General features: G+C 44.6%; 1 protein-coding gene across 2 annotated transcripts in view; it reads right to left on the bottom strand.

Annotated features, from left to right (window-relative positions):
* The window catches only part of RAB15 (RAB15, member RAS oncogene family), a 343,974-nt gene that overhangs the window by 64,690 nt on the left and 259,934 nt on the right, over positions 1-19,350 (bottom strand). For both annotated transcript variants that reach the window (XM_086937105.1, XM_086937106.1), the window contains exon 2: positions 16,072-16,132. In XM_086937105.1, coding sequence (XP_086793231.1) covers positions 16,072-16,132 — 61 coding nt within the window. The remainder of the gene's footprint in view (positions 1-16,071; positions 16,133-19,350) is intronic.

The following is a 19,350-nucleotide window of genomic DNA, read 5'->3' on the forward strand; positions in this document are numbered from 1 at the left end:
ATATTTGGAAAATAGGTCGCAATATTACTTGGTTCATTATCTAAATAACTCAACCAGGCACCGATATATGAGATTCAGGTTCATTCTAACTCGGACAAGTTAGTTCCGAAGGGCCATTCTCAATACAATCCAGAGGAGAGCCACCTTTGTAGGGAGAACCACAATAATTCAGTTCTACTTGCTATCTACAAACAAACTCAACGCAGAAAGAAGGTTCTCTTTGCTCCCAATCTTCAAATTATCAAGAACCAGCACAAGAGGCCACATCTTGTGTTGGAAGAGAACCACCTACAATTGGTAGACTCAAGAATTGGGCGCGTCTCTTCTTGATGGGTTAACTTAGCTCGACTTATAAGGATTGGTAAAGTTTTCCAATGTGATCTAATTTTTTACTTTAGGTGTAAGCTCAAGGTGCTAACACCTGGAATAAGAGCTGTATTCTTTTCCATTTTTTTGTGTGTAAATATTGTAAGGGCATTAATCTGCTTGAATCAATGTACTTGGGAGTAGGCCTCTCTGAGGATGTGCATGTTGATTTGAGTGGGATTCTGCCTGGATATGATGGCAGTAAACAGATGTGTGAGGCAGGACACTGGAGGCTGAACCTAAGCATGCAAGGACACGCCTGGGCATATGAGCCTGTTCCAGCATATGATGGTAGCATGTGAACATATGAGGAAGCACCTGGGCATTTAAGAGCTGAACATGGGCATATACTGGTTGCACTTGGGTATATTCACCCTGTCCCTGATATATGATGGGGATACGTATGGCCGTTTCAGGACGTATATGGACATATGAGGTTTTACGTGTGAATTTGAAGCACATGGAAAAATTATGTTTGAATCTGTGCATATGATTCTTTAACCTAGCTTTAAGGCTAAACAAAGGGGTATCTAGATGCTCAAGTTAAATGTTTGCTTTGTACGTGACCATCCACAAATGCATGTGAGCCAGACCGTGGGCCTAAGAAGCTGTATTTTCAAGGCTGATGATTGTTTTAAATGGGCATTAATATGGTGGTGCATGTAGGGCTTAATTTGTAAAACAAATAAGTGCCAGGGCTCTTGTCAGGAGGACACTGCAGCTTGTATCACACATTACCCCTGCTATGCTGCCAATGATAGTAACAACACAACTAATAACAATCACACTCCTATAAGTGTGACCATTCGGACTATTTCAGGCCCTGAAAGCTAGAGGAATTGCTTGGGCGGCAGGTAAGTAATTTTTAATGCATATTGAATTATTAATTAACTGTTGTTGTGGTCATCTCTCAATTAGCCAGACTGCGCCACCTTGTGGCAGACTGTGACAAGCGCTCGTGCTGACAATTAAGTGCTGGTGCCGAGCACCGGAAGCCACCAGCTCAAATTCAGCACAGAGTGCATGGAATACGAGGCAATGTCTGGATAAATAAATGTTACATCTGTGCCAAGACCTTGCCAGTGATTGGAAGCATCAGCATACGGTGTGCTCCTCGCTCAGACAGGCAGCATGTTGCTGAATGCCGTGTGTTAGACCTAGGGAACCTAGACTACATAGGGTAGCTTGGCACAGAGTGGGAACAGCTAATCTCCAAGACAATTATGTAGTGCTAACAAACTCACTCACAGTAACCCAATGTCTTACCACTAAAAATAAAGACACCACACCAATTTAGAAAAATACGGGTTCCTTTTATAAAAGATTTTGTGAAATTGCACCCCACTCTTTTCGCAATATTCAAATTCAATGCATTTACTTTTGGATGTGCACTTATTACAATTACAGTTCATATTACAGTACATCAATTGCGTAATCTCTTCTCCTCCTGTAAAGAAAGGAATTCATAAATACACAACTTCCTGTGACTTTCTTAAAAAAAGATATCACGGTACAAATTAAGGTTTTACAGAACCACTTCACTTTTTGCTGTGTTAGAACGGTACCTTATTCCCCAGTTCACAGGGTCAACACTGGCTAGATATGACAATTTCCTTAGTTCACCTCTCCATAACTCTATACTGGCTGGTTCCATACACACAGCTGAATAAATAGAGAGAGATAAACAGGTTCAATATCACAGTTCAATCAATGAGACAGTTGGTTACCAAAAACCCTTCTTTTCGATTTTAGCTTATTGCAGCCGATCTTCTCTGACCCCAATTAGGTTTACATAAGCACCGGCTGTCTCCCTCCCCTTCAGGAAGAACACTCGCTATAGGCCTAAATGCTCTGTCACTTCACTAGAGGGCTTTGGAGGTGTTACTGCAGTCTACACATCTCCAGGATGATTTCCACCTCCCCCAGGTATCAACTTAGAACCCCCGGCTCAGTCCGAGGCACCCAGTTCGAGGTGTTTCAGTCAACGGGGGAATGTCTGCCGCTCCTTCCCTCAGTCTATGCCCTGGTTGCCGCTGGTCGTTTGTTCCCGTCCACCGCTCAACTCCCTGCTTACTTTATTCGGTTGAGCGCTGGCAGTCCGGATAAGAGTCCGCTCCGGTCGCGCTACTCAGAGGAAGTCTTTACCCCTGCTCCAATACCTCAGACAGCTGGCCTTCGGGCGCTCCTCACAGCGCTTCCGCGTCTCCTCCAATGTCGACGCGTGTCGGGGAAACTCCGCCCAGGTCCGGCCTCTCTGGCAGCTCTCCTCCTCCTCGGAAGTCGTCACACCGCGGGGGTCTTCGGGCACGGCGCTCACCTCTGGATGATGTTGTTGGCATCGACGGGGAACCTCCGGTCTCCTCCAATGTCCCGACCACTCTGGGACCCACTACGCCCTCCAGTCAGCTCGGGTGACTCCTCACACCACGGTAGGATATCGGCGGGCCGCCGATCTCTTCAGTACTTTCTTTGTTTCTAATGGACGAAAACTGGTATTCCTCTAGTCACAGTTACGTCGTTGGTTGGGTCAGTACTTCGGCGTCTTTCCAGTCATGTTTCTCACTGTTACACCACGACTTAAGTAGGTAAATTTTTATTCCGTATGTCGCTCCAGGCTCTAAAGTTTCATCCAGGTGAGACGGCCCAGGGCTTGGTCAACAGGCAGGGGTCACGTCAGTGCCAAACAGCTGACCCGTGGGACAGTCGCGTTCTAACCACTGCGCCGCCTCCTCACACTCCTGCCTCACTCCTAGACGCTCCCTCTCCAACCCAACAACTTCCTCAACTCACCAACGGCCGTCCTTGAACTCGCCTATTTATAAGCTGGACCCTGGTCAACGGAACATGCTACATCCAGAACCTTCTACATTCAAACCAATGGGTCAGCATTGCTGAGATGACCGTTATGTCAGTTGCAGGCCACCATTTTAGGTTTTAGCAGCCTGTAGGCTTTTCACGAGGGCGACTAGGCCTCACAAAATGGGTTTACAGGGTTAAGGAACACCTAGCCCCCCCCCCTCCTACGACAACACTGGTCTGGTGGACACAAAAGAAAAATAACACATAGGTAGGCCCAAGGAGACAAAATAAATAATTAATAGTAAAGACACTCCCAGAGGCAGACAAGTCTAACACCGTGATTAAGTGTACTCGCCACCAACACTGCGCGGTCTCCCAGAGGTGTGCTTTGTAAGCTTCAAGGAGCGTTGAGCAAGAATGGCAGCAGCCGGTCTGCAAAATTCAGCGTGGGCAAAGAATGTCAATCTTGGGCGTCATCTTGGTGAGTCAAGTCAACGGTAATGAATTTCAGAAAAGTCAAATGGACAAGGCTTGCAAAATGCCCTTTCTGAGATGTTGGTCCACTCAGGAGAGTTTATCCGAGGTTCACGATTTAAAGTGAAGCAGACTCTTTTCCTGTGATGTATAAGGATGCAATTCCAAGTAATGGATGCATCGTAATGCATTTGTTCCCTTATTTCTAATCATATTCTTCACCTCCTTGCTTCTATTGTTCCTCTAATTTTTAGGTCTCATTTAGTGTACTTTTCTCATTTAAAGGGAAATTCAAGTGATTTATACAACCACTGTGGAACATAAAAATAGAAATTAGCCCCTAAATTCAAAAACATTGCAATAAATCCTTAAATATCACACATAAAAGCTGCAACATAAATAACTAAGTGCTCAGTGCACCCAATGACCACACAGTAGAAAGCAACATTAACTGTGAATACACATGTGCATGCAAGAAGCATACGACCTCGGTCAGAATAATATAGCTGCGTGGAGACTATTTGGATTCCACAGCTCAGTCCTTCAGTTAATGTTGTGAGGCCCATTTCGTTCGTTGTACTGTTGAAGACGTTTCGACCTTCCGGATTTCTTTCAAGGTCTTTATCAGGACTGAAGTGCAGGACACAATGCAGACTTCAAAGAGTAAATCTGAATTTCAGATGTAAAATCTGGACTTAAAAGGAATTGCTTCAAACAGTATGGCCGAGTAGTAGACAGTAAATGCAATTGCAGAAGGGCGTACAGGGTAGTCGCAATGTGGTATTAAAAATAAGACCACATAAAGGCCCGATAGTACAGCCATGGCTAATATAATGAGGGTGCCCAAGGTTGCCACAGCAGCATGGGCAATGAGTTAACATTACGTGAGACCCAACTATACAATGGTCACTGTTTGGCACAAAAGAGCTTCAGTTTTAACCGCTTAGCCACGTTTAAGTTCTAGGTTAAATCTACAGTGGGTCGACACCACTGATTTAAGTCTTATTTTGACTATTAATGTCAGACTGAGTCTGGACTCCTTCTACAAATGTGCTTGGTAGTTTTGTTTTTTGTTAAAATTGATTTTTTCATTTCTTACCTTTATTTTAGTCTTGTAGCCAGCTGCCTTGTGTAGGTCCTTCATTGTGTGAGAGTGCCTTTGGCACTTATCCTACATCTGCAAGTCGCTTTCTTAATGTACCAACCGTGCACAGCGATAGGCAGGGGATAATCCGGGACTCCTTTACCTTCTTCTTGTCTCAGGCAGTGCAATTGAGATGAGAGTTAAAATCCCTCATCCTCAATGGACTGTGGTTCCTTGAATGTGGCGGGAGCCTTTGAAAGTGTTTAGGCCAGAGACAGATGTAGAACTTTATCAGCAGCCATCTTGAGTGTTAAGGGATAAACTTAACTTGCAGTTGGCCATTTTAGGTATGCTTAACAGGGTAAAGATTAGCTAAATGATCATTTGGTCATCAGTCAAGACAAAAAGTAAATAATAGTATACCAAGAAAGTTTACAATATTAGACGCTTTTAGAAGGTAAAAGACATTAAATTTTCAGAATGAAAGTCCCTGCAACTGATGGAGACTTATCTGCCCCAAGTTAGTAAGCACCAGTGGAGAGAATGTCCAGAGGAGAGTTGAAGGAAATGTTGGCTGATGATATGACAACATGTTTTCTTAGTTAGTGACAGCTGCTTTTATGGCAATCTGTCAAAATAGATGAATAACTATTACAAAATCAGTTTTAAAAGAGAAAGTTGAAGAGGGATGTTGATCTTTCTCAGAAGAGCCAGATGAAGCTAAAAAATGAATAGAATGTTAAAAAGAGAACTGTGCATGAGTAACAGAAACTTCAGAGGATCCTGTACATGGGGAAATTAAAAAGAAAAGAGTATAGGATAGCCTGCTTGCAGAAGAGGAAGAGGAGTTATTGACACAGATTAGGAAATTCTCAATGAAAGTGAGAACGTGAAGGTAAACAAGAAAGCAAAGCCTGCTAAAGAGGAGGACGAGTTGGTGCAAGATCCGCTTGACAGTAGCATGTTCAAGGCAGGGAAACTCACCACATTCAGACAAAAAACTAGGGTCCCACGGAACATATGGCAGAAGACATGAGACTAAAGTTGAGGAAACCACAGGAAAAGGAAGAAAGGAACACATTGTTTACACCAGACATGGAGTCTAAGGTGGTGGCACACATGAGGACATTGGCGAAAGATACTAGAAAGATTTAGATAAATTCCTGAAGGCTCATTAAGTTATATCTTTAGGTGTTTTGGGCCTAGAGGCCACGAATGTATAGATGACATAGGAGGCCTTCATAAAAGGGATTTCTGTGAGCATTGAGTGGCTTTGAAGCTTAAAAGAGAGGCCAGTGTGTTTACTAGGGAAAGCTAATGCGTCTATAATGTCAGAGCGAAGTACGAAATCTCTTTCGAGAGTTGATCGAAAGCTCTGTGATGTGGTAGAAGAGGGTCCACAGGCATTCAGACTTTGTTTAGAGGAAGATTTGAGGACATAATTTTGAGGAAATTTAGAGGATGTTTTGAGGAATTTTGGAGGACATAATTAAAGGAACTTTCCAAATGTGTAAATACCTTTGCAAAATTGGATAAGGTGAGAGTTCAATCAAGCATGCTTATAGTCCAGCTGCTTTTGGGAGGACCAGGAGATGGTGGGGTTGATTTCCAGGCTACATCCAGAAGAGGTCACTCTCTCTCTCTGCCTGGCGTAGGATAAGGTTCCTTTCTGCAGTCCCAGGCTGCACATAGGCTTTTCCTTCATAGACACAGAGGCCCCAGAAAAAGAGGCAGCCGAGGACTAGTAACAAGTAAGTTCTAGTCTAGGGGTAGGGAGACTATTATGATATATCTGCAGAAAGTTGACCGAGAACCTAGGATTCTTTAGGCAGTCTCATGGTATGTGATAGAGCCTGTTTGGCAAATGTTCTACCAGAATTGTTTTCTCAGGTCAGGAAGGGACTGGTGATTACATAAATTATGCAAATAGAAAATAAAGGATTGAATGAGTTGTTTATTTGGAGGCAGTTCGTCTTACCAACAGGAGAAAGACTTGCAACTTGTGATAAACTTAAGGGTATATTTACCACCATGTCAATACAGAGGGGACCCACTCACTCAAAGGCATGTTAGTCTGAGGAGATGGACGGTCCACTTGGACTTAAAAAATGCATATTTCACTGTGTCTATACATCAGGAATTTCAGAGGCTTCAGGTGGGAGGACCAGATTAGGCAAGTTGCGCGCCTTTCCTTTTGCTTGTTATCTGCTCCCTAGGCGTTTATTGAGCACTTACTGACGGTTATAGGTTTGAGGACAAGTGTTTAATTGCGCTAAATGCAGGGTTATGCTCCCTGCATAATTTGCTGTAGTTTAGTGTAATTCAGCTGCAGCAAATTACGCGAGTTAGGGCCACCTCTAGAAAATATTAACTGGTTGCCACAGACTAAGGAGGCTTAGAACAGGCATGGCATATTTGTAAACAATGTACACTGAAACATGGGCTGCACTGTAAACAATTAGGAACCAGGGGCAATCAATATAATAAATAAACAGGTGATCACTGTAGTGGTATTCATATACAATACATAATTCAGAACAATTCTTGTACTCTCTGCAGCCACCCTGTGCGGGCACTGCGGCTGCAGAGCAGCGCGCCCTTCATTTCTCTGATTCATTGCTTGCAGATACACCATGCAACGGTTACACAACAATAAAATGTAACAATCCTTTTCTTGGATGTATGTTTTTGTCATTTTACAGGAATCAGGGAATGTTAAACTGTCTCTTACATTACTCCTCTGAGTATCTGTTTTTTCCTAATGCCCCGCCCCCTCACTCAACATTCCAATAATCGAAAAAGGTTTTTGGCTTATTCTTAAATTGGCCTTATACTTTATTGTTAATCAGGGAACACATTTCTTCATCGAAGGCAAGGTGTATCTGCTTAGTGTCTTTTCAGAGGGGTTGAAGCTAGAAGAGCCGTGGATACTTCAAACAGGAAGTCCCTTTTGCAGTGACAAGAAGGACAGACACGTTCTCAAACGCGATATCTGTATTTCAGAGGTCTATCAAAGTTGTGCACTGTAAGTATGGTACAACAGGTTATCGTATAGTATGGTATGGTATGACTTGTCATTGTATAATATAGTATGGTATGGTAGGATGTGGCCTGTCCTTGTATAGCATAGTATGGTATGGTCTTTCATGGTATTCTGTGGCCAGTCATTGTATAGTCTGGCCTGATATGACATGGTACGAATTGTCATTGCTTAATATAGTATGGTATGATGTGTCCTGTCATTGTATAGTATGGTATGGTGCGTCATTGTATAGTATGGTACGACCTGTCATTGTAGAGTACGGGAGCGGTTGAACGAAAAGGCATGGAATGGGGCCAAGACGAGGACAAGATACAAACACTCGCACTCTGAGTGAATACTGCAACATGTATCGTATGTAGATTTTTTTTAAACATATTTTTATTGGTTTTAATACATAAAACAGAAAGACAGTAGGCATGTGTAAATTTCAAGGTTACAATCATAAGGAAGTACTTGCAGAATTGACTCATTTTTTTCTTCGCTCCACCTCTTGTCGTCATTGTACCGAACACGTAGACCCCCCCCCCCGTTTCATCAACCCTTCTCAGAGTCATCATCTGAGCTTTCTTCGTCTGACTCAGGGACAGGGTCACAGATGTCTCCCCTGTATGTATTCCAGTTGTTCCAGATTTTGGTCCATTTGTGAGGGAATTTCCTATTTACATAAACAACTCTCTCCGTAATCATTGTAATATCCATGTCTCTGCACCAAGCCCCTAAAGAGGGTAATTCAGCTGTTCCCCACTTCTGTGCCACATTCCTCTTGGCCACCATGAGCCCTAATGTCGCCCAGATTTGCCCTTGCCGAGATAAGTCATTTGGCTCCCAAATATTGAGAAGGCATCTTCTTGGCTCAGGCAACAGGGAAACATGCAGTGTTTGGGATATTGTACGTAATATTTTGCGCCAGTAATCCGCTAGTGGTGGACAATCCCAGATTGTGTGGAAAAAGGAACCCTCGTTCCCACAACCCCTAAGGCAATATGGATGCTGAGTCTTACCGATTCTATGAAGTGTAGTTCTAGTTAGATAGGCTCTATGTAAGATTTTGAACTGCACAAGCCTGAGCCTGGCCGAAATTCCCACCTCTCTAGGGGAAGCGAGCGCCATCTGCCATTTCGCCTCATTCATGGCATCAATATCTGCTGTCCATCTCTCTTTCAGTGTTGCAGTGGGGTCTGACATATTGTTTATTAGTTTGCGGTATGTGAAGGAGGTTTGCCCGCCTAGGCATAAAATCTGTGAGGAGCCTATCTTCTAGTGGGGAGGCCTCAGGTATATTCTCGGTCTGGGGTAGAGCTGTTTGGAGTGCGTGTCTGATTTGCATGTAGCGGAATGACTCGTATTGTTGTCTAAGCTGGTCAAACGAGATGACCGTCCCTTTATCCCATAGGTCACCCACTGTGGAGATACCGATGCTATCCCAGTGTTCAAATCCCTTGCTGTTTCTGAGGGTCCCTAGCTGCTTCGCGTCCCACAGGGGCGTGAGTTTGGTTATGACCTCCTTCCATCCCAATTGTGCCTGAGCTGTATACCATAGTGTGACAGTGTGCTTCGTCGGGCCCACCAGCTTAAGCGCTCGCCTTCTATTATACAGGGCCGCAAGCATATTGTCCGTTCCCAGCTGTGCCCTATCTGCCATGTATGCTGGATCCGTCCGAGGGGTGTGTAGCCATTGATCTATTACTTTGAGGTGTGTAGCCCAATAGTAAAGGCGTATGTTAGGGAGTGCTATGCCGCCATCTTACCAACTGCGATGTAGTTTGACTTGAGCAATGCGTGCTGGGTTGTTGCCCCAGAGGAGTGTGGATACTTGTGTTGTTATTTGTCTAAAATACCTCATTGTTACCTGATATGGCGTATTTTCCAGCGCATATAGAAATCGGGGTAGGGCCATCATTTTAAATAGCGCAGCTTTTCCCAACAGTGTTAGGGAACTATTAGAAGCCATAGAGAACAAAAACCTAAGGCAATTTTGGAAACTAGTAAAGGCTGCAGCAGGAACATCAGATAGAGAACTAAACTGTGTGGTGAGTGAGGCCACGTGGGAAGTGTACATAAGGGAACTGTATGGGGCAAGGACTCCCAGAGAGGAGGTGGAGATCAAAATATGGCAAGAAATCTCAGAAGACCTATTAATTAAATTTAACGAAGAACAAGTTGAGCTCACAATAAAAGAACTTAAGCTCACACGGGCAGCAGGACCAGATAATCTTCCTGCAATAATTCTGAAGACCGAGGTTAAATGGTGGGCAAGATTCCTTGCCAAGATGTTCCAGGTAGTTCTAAAAGAAGGTGTAAGGCCACCAACCTGGAAGGGGGCCATAATTAGGCCAATCCACAAGAAAGGGAGCAAAGAGGCGCCACAAAACTACCGGCTGATTAATCTCCTAGATATAGGTGAGAAAGTGTTTTCTAAAATTGTACTGAAACAATTTAATGCATGGGTAGACGAGTTCCAAATAATACCCACAGAACAGGGTGGATTTAGAGCGGGCCACTCTACAATAGATCACGGATTTGCTCTATGGGCGATGGCGAGGAAGTCGAGGGAACAAAATGGCAAGCTATGCTGCTGTTTCGTCGACTTCAGAGCAGCCTTTGATTCTGTAGATCGGGCCTGCCTATGGGAGACCCTAAAGAGGTTAAATATCCCTAAAGATCTCCTCACAATAATAAAAGAACTACATAGGGAAAACTGGGGACAAGTAATCAAGGATACGGTGGGTTCTTTGACCCCAAAAATACCCATTGCCAATGGATTAAGACAGGGCTGTGTGCTGGCCCCCCAGCTTTTCTCGATCTTCCTGTCAGATCTCCCGGCATATCTAGAGGTGGAGGGTAGTGCCAGCCCTAAAATGGATGGAAACAAGATACCCTGTCTATTGTACGCGGACGATCTGGTAATAGTAGATCAGACTGAGAGGGGCCGCCAAAGGAAGCTTAAAGCCTTCAATACATATTGTGCCAGTAAATTCTTAACTATTTATCTGGATAAAACTAAAACCCTATGCTTCGGGAAAAAGAGAAGCAGATTCAGTTGGTATATAGGCGATCTCAAATTGGAGACAGTTAATGAGTATCGATACCTGGGTATATGGTTCGATAGGGCTTTAAATTGGAATACCCACCTGGAAACTCAAAAAGCAAAGGCACTCTCTTCCATATGTGGTCTAAAAAGGTTTAATGGGGACTATGGAGAGATGTCACACCGACCAATGCTTAGAGCTTTTGAGGCAATGATCCCATCTCAAGTTTTATATGGTGCAGAGATCCTTTATTTGAGCGGTAAGGGATCCTGGGACGTCATAGAGGGGAATTGCATAAAAAGGCTCTTATCACTTCCTCAATCTTCTATGATACAAGCCATCAGAACAGAAATAGGCACAAAGTCCTGGGTGATACAAACCCCGATGGCTGTGATTAGATTCTGGAAGAGATTAGAAGACCCCGAAAGTCAAAAAGTAGCACACTGGTGTCGCAAAGAAATTCAGAAAAGTGAGCTAAAATGGGCAAAGGTCAGTAGGGAAAAACTGAAGGGAATCTGTAATTCATTAGAGATCGACCTGGACCAGGAAACGTATCAAGTCCTTAGTACCAAAGGTGAGCTGAAGCAAAGGGGGAAAGAAGTTTCCAAATCGCGTGATATAGGTTATTTAACAAAGAAAAAATCAGTGGCGCATATGCTAAATGCTCGGTCCTATGAAAACTGGTTCCCCTACCTTGATAGATTACCCAATCGCGGGTTCAGGCAAGAGATCCTGAGGCTCCGAAATGGGATTAACCCATGGCTAATAAACAGAGACCTTAAAACAAAAATAATAGATCAGGAAGGTCGCTGCAGGTGTAAACTGGGAACTAAGGGAGACCTGCTACATATCCTGTTAGATTGTCTGACACTCCTAGATCAGAGAAAACTTTGGCTGCGCCCAGTTTTTCTAAAATATGATATAAAAACAAGGTCGCAGGCAGCCAGCCTCCTAACTGAAATCCCTTCCATCGATATTGCTATTGCCCTCAGGAAATTTATAAAGGTGGCCCTGAGTGCATTGAGATCCAAGGAATAATATGTAGTACTGTATGAATTTTAGCTGAATGAAATTGTTTGTAGTGGTAAGAATGTGAATAGGTTTTTAAGATGCAAATATAAGTTTTAAGGTAAATGTAACTTTTAATGGTATTTTGAACTTTTGATAATGGTGCGTAGGATCTTTTTAATGAATTAACTTTTAAAAATAGGTTTATGAATTTATTGTGTATACTCCATATTGCGTCATGTTCACTGCATTGTTTAAAGACTATGGTCATAATAAACATACATTTTGACTTGACTTGTTAGGGGCAGCGACTCCCAGTGTGCCACGTCTCTGCGCAGTCGCTCCAGTGGGGGTGCCAAATTCTTAGTGAAGAAGGTTACTGGGTCTCTCGTTTTGTATATACCTAGATATTTAAACATGTCTTGGGATATTGCCAGTAGGCAGTGAGGGGGGAGTCGTGGTGTCGGACCCTTTAATGGGTATAAGACTGACTTAGTCCAATTCATGGTGTAACCCGAAATTTTCCCAAACATGTCGCATAGCTTGAATAAAACTGGCAGAGTATTTTCCGGGTCTGTCAGGTACACCAGAATGTCGTCTGCGTAGAGGGAAATACGGTCTTCCCAGCCATCCTCCCATTTAACACCGCGTAGAGGTTTTACGAATCTGCGCCGCTAGGGGTTCCAACACCATTGCAAAAAGAAGTGGTGACAGTGGGCATCCCTGTCGTGTCCCTCTAGTCACTGTTATAGTGTCTGATAGTCACCCGTTTACTGCCACTCGTGCCACTGGATCTGTGTATAGGAGTTGGATCCATGCGCAAAATTTAGGGCCCAAGCCCAAGCGTGGAAGAACTGCAAAAAGGTACGACCATTCCATCATATCAAAGGCCATTTTCGCATCTAGAGAAAGGACCGCTGATGTCTCTGACAGATCATTTTCCCACGCCAGTACACTGTGCAAACGTCTGAGATTAAGTGCAGTGTTCCTGTTTGGCATAAAGCCCGACTGAGCCGGGTGAAGTCATTTGGGAAGATGCGCTTGCAATCTATTCACAATTAATTTGGCCAGAATTTTGGACTCTGCGTTAATCAGTGATATTGGGCGGTATGAGAGACATTCCGTCGGGGGCTTCCCTGGTTTTAGAATAGCTACAATGGTGGCTACTCTCTGGTCCAAAGGTAGTGTTCCCTGCTCTAGGCTGTCATTGTACATTGCGAGTAAGTGTGGGCAGAGGGCATGTGTCATTAGTTTATAAAGCTCCAGTGTGATTCCATTGGGGCCCAACACTTTGCCGGATTGTAGGGATTTAATTGCAGCTCAGACTTCCTCAACAGTGAGATCTGCCTCAAGCTCCCCGGGGCCTCCGGGTCAAATCCAGGCAGCTCCACCTCGCGCAAAAAGGTTGCAGCCTCCTCCTCCGTGGCTACCGAGGAAGAAGCGTACACCATACTGAAATGCTCAGCTAGTGCCTTCACAATTTCCCCTGGTTCTGAGGTGAGATGTCCCTCTGCCGCATGCAGCTGTGCTATAGTACGGTTCCCCCGTTCCCTCCTGTACAGCCAAGCCAATAACTTCCCAGCCTTATCACCTACATCGTAAATGTTATGCCAGGTTGCTGAGATGGCAGCCATCGTTTCTTGTCTAAGGTGTTCCTTATGTTGTTGTTGCTTTAGCAAAAGAGTGTGAGCTGAGTCTGGTGTTGGGTTGGCCGAGTGGGTAATGTCAGCTGTTTGCAGCTCCTGTTCGAGTGTTATGAGGTCTCGGTGTTTTGTGTGTTTGTGTTCTGTAATGGAAGAAATAGCCTGACCTCTGAGGACTGTCTTATAGGCCTCCCACAGTACGGTTGGAGAGCTGACCGAGGCCTCGTTTTTGGCTAGTATGTAGATTTTTAATCTGTTTGTTGTTATGCTGCTCTAAAAAGAACGGCAGGAGGAAAGTGATTTATTGCCAAAGTGATTCTTTTTAATTCTTGAAAGAACGAGTGAGGGGAGTGGGAGAACGCAAAAGCACAGAACGGAACAAAGACGAACATGAGCTACGAACACGTGCACACTTAATGAATGCTGCAACATGTAATTTACATTAGATTTTAGAAAGGGGTTTTTATAGGGCTTTAAAAATATGGAGCAAACTAGCTCACTGGCAAAGTGAAGTTGTTATAATTTGGTAAAGTAAATAATGAGGGAGGAGTGGGTGAAAGCAAAAGAATGGAACGTGACTAAGACAAAGAACAAAATCGCGCACAGCAGAAGAACACTCCGAAACAAAGGAAGCAGATCCAGGGTAGAGAGGAACACATGAAGACCCAACAGAAGCCAGCAAATAGGAGTCATAATAAAGCCAGCCAATGGTAAGAAAAGGGTGGGCACTACGTCCCCTGTAAGCTAACAAAATGGCTGCCTCAGGTGAGACCTAAAAAACTGTTAATTTTGGTAAATGGGGGCGGGGTGGGCTGCTGCACAGTGCCCTGCACGGCTGCTCTAGAAAGGTTTAAGTAATGTTAATAAAACACAATGTGAGCCCTTCAGTGAGTGTTCTTGGCCAGCAGGGGAGGCAGGTCAATTTATGGAGCAGTTCGCCCCTGAAAAAAGCAGACTACAACACATTTTATTTGAATATAAAGGAAAGGAAGGCAAGTTTTTTTTATTGCCAATGCTTGTATCCCTGTCCATATGTTCAGAGCTCTCTGTTTTTCCATTTATAAAGATATTTCTTTAGGTTTCTTCCCAGTGGCCTAGCAATGTGTGGGCGGTCTGCTGTCCCCCGCCCTTACCTGCTGTCTCGGGCGGCAATTGCCAGTACACCCCCGGTGTCGTGGGGTGGCAATCAGAGGGATCTCGCTAGCACCTCCCCGCCCCCCTGCTCTTCAACGAGGCCGCCGCAGGGTGGCAAACGCAGGGACCGCCACGGACAGCCAAAGGTCTAGCTATGCCACTGTTTCTTCCCATCTTCACTGCTATGCTCTTAACAGTACCTTTCTCCGAGTCTGTTTCCTCTTGCACTGTTGAGTGTGTAGTGACAGAGTAGAGTGTGTTGTGACAAAATTATGGGTCAGTAAACGTACAACCAGAAGCCCAGCAGGTGTGTATCATCAGGGGCTTAACACAGGCCAAGCAGCCCTTGCGGCACGGGGGGTAGGGTTGCAAGCCTTCGCCTCCCCCCCCAAAGACTAAAGGGGGGGCTCATTCAGCCCAAAGCTAATGAATATCTGTGAGAAATGGGAGACTCCAGGGCTCCATCATTTTGCGTTACGCCACTGGGCGTCCTAATGGGAAGGTAATCTGGAGAGAACAGAAAAACACAGACTCCCATGGAGTCTTGGTAGGAAGAAAGTAGATCCCGGATGTCAGCAGTGGAAGGATACAAGTCATCCAAATCCTAAGCATGGTAAAGAAGCTATGCGGCAGGGAAGTAACAACCAGTAAGAGGAAGAAAAGCTATCAAATAAAAGCAAATGCGATAGACAAGCCAACCAATCGGGAGCAACAGCTTGACCTAAAGCATGCTGAAAGTATTGTAACTCTACACAATAGACCATGGTAAGGGACAGTGGCAGGGTTAGGGTCATAGTAGGATCAAGGCTGGGGGCGACTCTAGGCTCATGGCGGCCCTGGGCAGGGAGCGTAGGTAGGGGGCCCCGGAAGAGGGGGTCCGGGCGGGGCAGAGTGCAGCGGCCAGTGAAGAGGGGGGTGGGGGGGGTCAGGGTGTTTGGAAGTGGAACAGAGCCGGAGGCCACCAAATCCCTGCCAGGGGCCGCCACGCAAATATGTATCCATCCTCAGAGGATTATTATATTAAGGATATATATTGGAGTGGTGGCCCCTGGGGTTTGGTGGCCCTTTGCTGGTGCCCAGCTTGCACATGCCTAAGGCCGCCCCTGATCAAGGTAAGGAGTAGGGCTAGGCTTGCATTAGTAAAGGTTATATTTGGGCTTGAATATGGGATAGGATTCACGAAAGGGTGAGTGTTACATAAAAAGGGGTCCAGGAATTGAACATATGACTTGCTCAGCTCCAGCCCTAGCCCTAGCCCTGCAGCCTTTTCAGGTGTCCAGGGCCTCTCTAGAAAATCCCCATTAGCCGTACCTTACAATGCCTTGCCGGGAATTCACAGTTTGAAGTTTATTTGGGAAGGTTTACACATAAAACCATCAGAAGCACACAGCAAAGTCACAAATTACATTATCAAATAAAGGTGCAGGTTCAATAGCTGAGCCAAACGTGCACCAGTGCATGCAAACCAGGAGGAGATTATTGGCCACTCACCAAATCTGTATCCGGACTTTGATACCATCCACGTCTATAGTCTTCATTTTAAAGTCTACACCTGTAAATTGAAGAAACACAAATAAACATATAAATACACAATGCAGAGGCCATGCAATGCAGCACTTGTACTTAATTAATGGTCATTCCTTGAATGAGCAGCAGTTAGTTAAATCAGGGTCCAGGAGGGCCTAATTCATGTCAGTTGACTTTCATGGTATCCATGCAATTTGCATTCGCATACAGTGATCTCCAAGTCACTTGGTGGCCAGATGTGTTAACATTTAATTTTCAAAAAGCAGTTACAAATTGCGCAAAGAATGTTTTTGAATAACATTAGATTTTGCAAACTGATTTGTGTACTAACAGGTTCGATCACAAAAACAGGCTTTGGAGTGAATTGCAATTCTACCTACCTCATTAATATGCATAAGATAGGTCGTAAATTGCCTGTCACTCGATTGGAGGTCATCACAAGGATGGCGGCCTGCCAGGGTCATGAGACTGTGAATGCCTTTCAATAAAGTATGTTTTTATTTTAAATGCAGCCCGTTTTCCTTAAAGGAATGAGGCTGCGGTTACAAAAATGTTTATTTTCAAGTTAGTAGAGATCCCCTTAACCACTGCCAAATCGCACACAAACTTTCACCAACATTCACAAAGAGTAAGGGGAGACCATCTCCTTTTAGAAATTGATAAGTTCTCAATGGTTTGCAACAGAAAATGCAGAAGCAAACCATTGGTACATTGCATGCTGCATCACAATTTGATAGGGACACCCTAAAGCATACCCCTTCTAAATTGTGATTTGATATTGATTTCTAAACCCATTTTGCAATTTACCCTTTACTGAATTGCCAACTGAGGTTAATACATACCATTGTTTTAAAAAACGCAAGGCTGGGACAGGAACCTTGAAAAAAACAGAACCGCTTGAAGGAAACTGAATGTGAGAGGCCGGACCGCTTGAAAAAACACGTGATAGGGAACAGGAACGCTGTGAAGATATTGGAGTTGGGCGGTAAAAAGGAGCTCTGCTGTTTTGTTTGCCTGGTCATAGAGAGTTTTTCTACATTGAAGCCCTCCCAAAAGAGGAATTACAACCAGGGAATCCCAGCCCAGCAGGCACTTACCACCCACCCTGGGGGTGGTAAATATTCTTCATTGAGAGCCATGGTGTTATATTGCCTCGGACACGAGGGAATCACCACCAGGTTATTATTAACCAGCAGGCACTTTACGCCCTGCATCAATGGGTGGTAACTATTCATGGGTGCCCTACTCCCTTAAAGACGAAGGATCGTCCTGGTGCAGACATATCGAAAGCATTTGGAATTTGTGTTGAGGAAATAAATCAACCTCCAGCTTTGGGGTGCAGAGACATTGTAAGCAGTCTAGTGTAAGTGACTGCCATTGCCACCTTGCTGCCCATCCTGGTATTTTATTACACCTATGCACTAAACAGACAGAGAACCATTAATGTTAGTTTATTAATCTATGGCTGTTCCTGGGTCTCTACCACTACCTACATCCAGTGGCCGGACTGATATTCCAGATGGCATGAGGGGGGATCGGATAGAAGACTCAGGTCAGACTGACATTGGACGGGAAAGACCAATTCACAAAACTTAATTGGAAGGGCAAAAAGACGCTGAGGGGGATATGTACAAGGAAGCTTAACGCCTCTCTCCGCCACTTTTGAAATGCAAGGCTGCACCATATTTACAATGTTATGGTGCAGCCTTCCGTTTCCCCCTGCAATGGCGCTACACTTAGCAGTGTAGCGCCAACACAGCCACCCTTGCACCTTAGTGCAAGGGTGTCTGCGTGCAGGAGAGGATTATGTGTACGAAGGTGTCCCTTCCTGCACATAAACAATCCTTGTTGTCCAAATGTTATTTCACTGGCTAGAATATTCGGCCATGGGCTCTATGCTTTGTTTTTAACAATGTAAATGCGCATGTATGGACCAGCCCTGGGTAATGTTCACTCACACAGTTGACAGATGTATGAGTTGAACAAAAGAACAGTAATTTCCCAAGGCGTGGTTGTTTGAATCACGAAAAATGCAGAAATCTATAGAAATTATTGGGAAAAAATGTCCAGTTCATAGATTTCCTCATGTCCTATTTGTAATTTGAATTTTAGGGAGGCGAGTTGCAGAGGGGGTGGTTTGCTCTTGGAATCCCCCACTGCGCCAATTGGAAGACCCAGCCAGGATATTCCTGTGCTCTAGACGTCCAAAAAAGCAAGATTAGCAAATAGTTTGTTTGCATATTTTTTTAATGATTATTAAAAAGTACCGGAGAGCCTCAGAGATCAAAGTCATCAATCTACTGGAGGAAAGACATAATGTGAAATTTCCCAGAACATCAGTATCCAGATTGTAGCCTTTTCCGATCCCAATTAATATGCATGATTGCTACTGTTAGCTATAATTCAACCAGCTGCTCAGTTAAGTCTGCCAGAATTTGACGAGCTTAGGCATCAGCCAGCTGACTCATCCAATCGTAAAGCTCCTTCCTTGCTGGGGGCTTGCTGAGCCAAGAGTCTGTGCTTGCTGGGATTGTAACACATCAGTGGATATTGCTGCAGTGTGAAAAACAGGACTTCCTAATTGGCAGAGTGGGCGCAGCCCTCCCCTCAGTGACAGGGAATTGAGCACAATGTTACACTACCTACTGTGTTCATGTGCTTGGAAGCTCCTCTCTGTAGCACGCCCAGATCCAGTCAGGCACACTTCCAGGGGCGCGCGGAGTACTCCTGCTCACGTGATTGACCTCAAATGCACCGCAGTGTCTCAGCGGTAAGTTCCACGTTGCGCGTCCTGCATGGAATGCGGGCCTTGGAAGGTGGAACTTACCGCTGACTTTTTTTATGCAGTGGTCTGTACGTAACATGGTACTTACCATTCTATTCACCAGCTTTATAAAGCACATGACTACCCGGCTCAGGGCTTCCCAGCTCTCACAAAGATAGCAAGAGTGAAAAAGAATGATGAAATCACGGGAAATGGTAAGATTTTTGTTTCTTTTTAAAAATCATAAAATCGTCTTCCATTCTCAGACTAAAAGGCAAAGAGTTCCAGAGCTCCAGTGCAAGAAATATAAAAGGGCGACCTCTACTTCTGGCTTTTTGACTCGGGGAATGACAAGAAGGTCAAGATTGTTGGACCTAAGAGCCCTGTTGGTGTGGTATCAGGTGACCAGCTGATGGACAACATGTGGGCTGCCTTTGTATTTAGCCTGGTGGGTGGTGCCGAGTGCCTTGAACTGTAAT

Source organism: Lissotriton vulgaris, chromosome 9 (assembly GCF_964263255.1).
Source record: "Lissotriton vulgaris chromosome 9, aLisVul1.2, whole genome shotgun sequence".
Lineage (NCBI taxonomy): Eukaryota > Metazoa > Chordata > Amphibia > Caudata > Salamandridae > Lissotriton > Lissotriton vulgaris.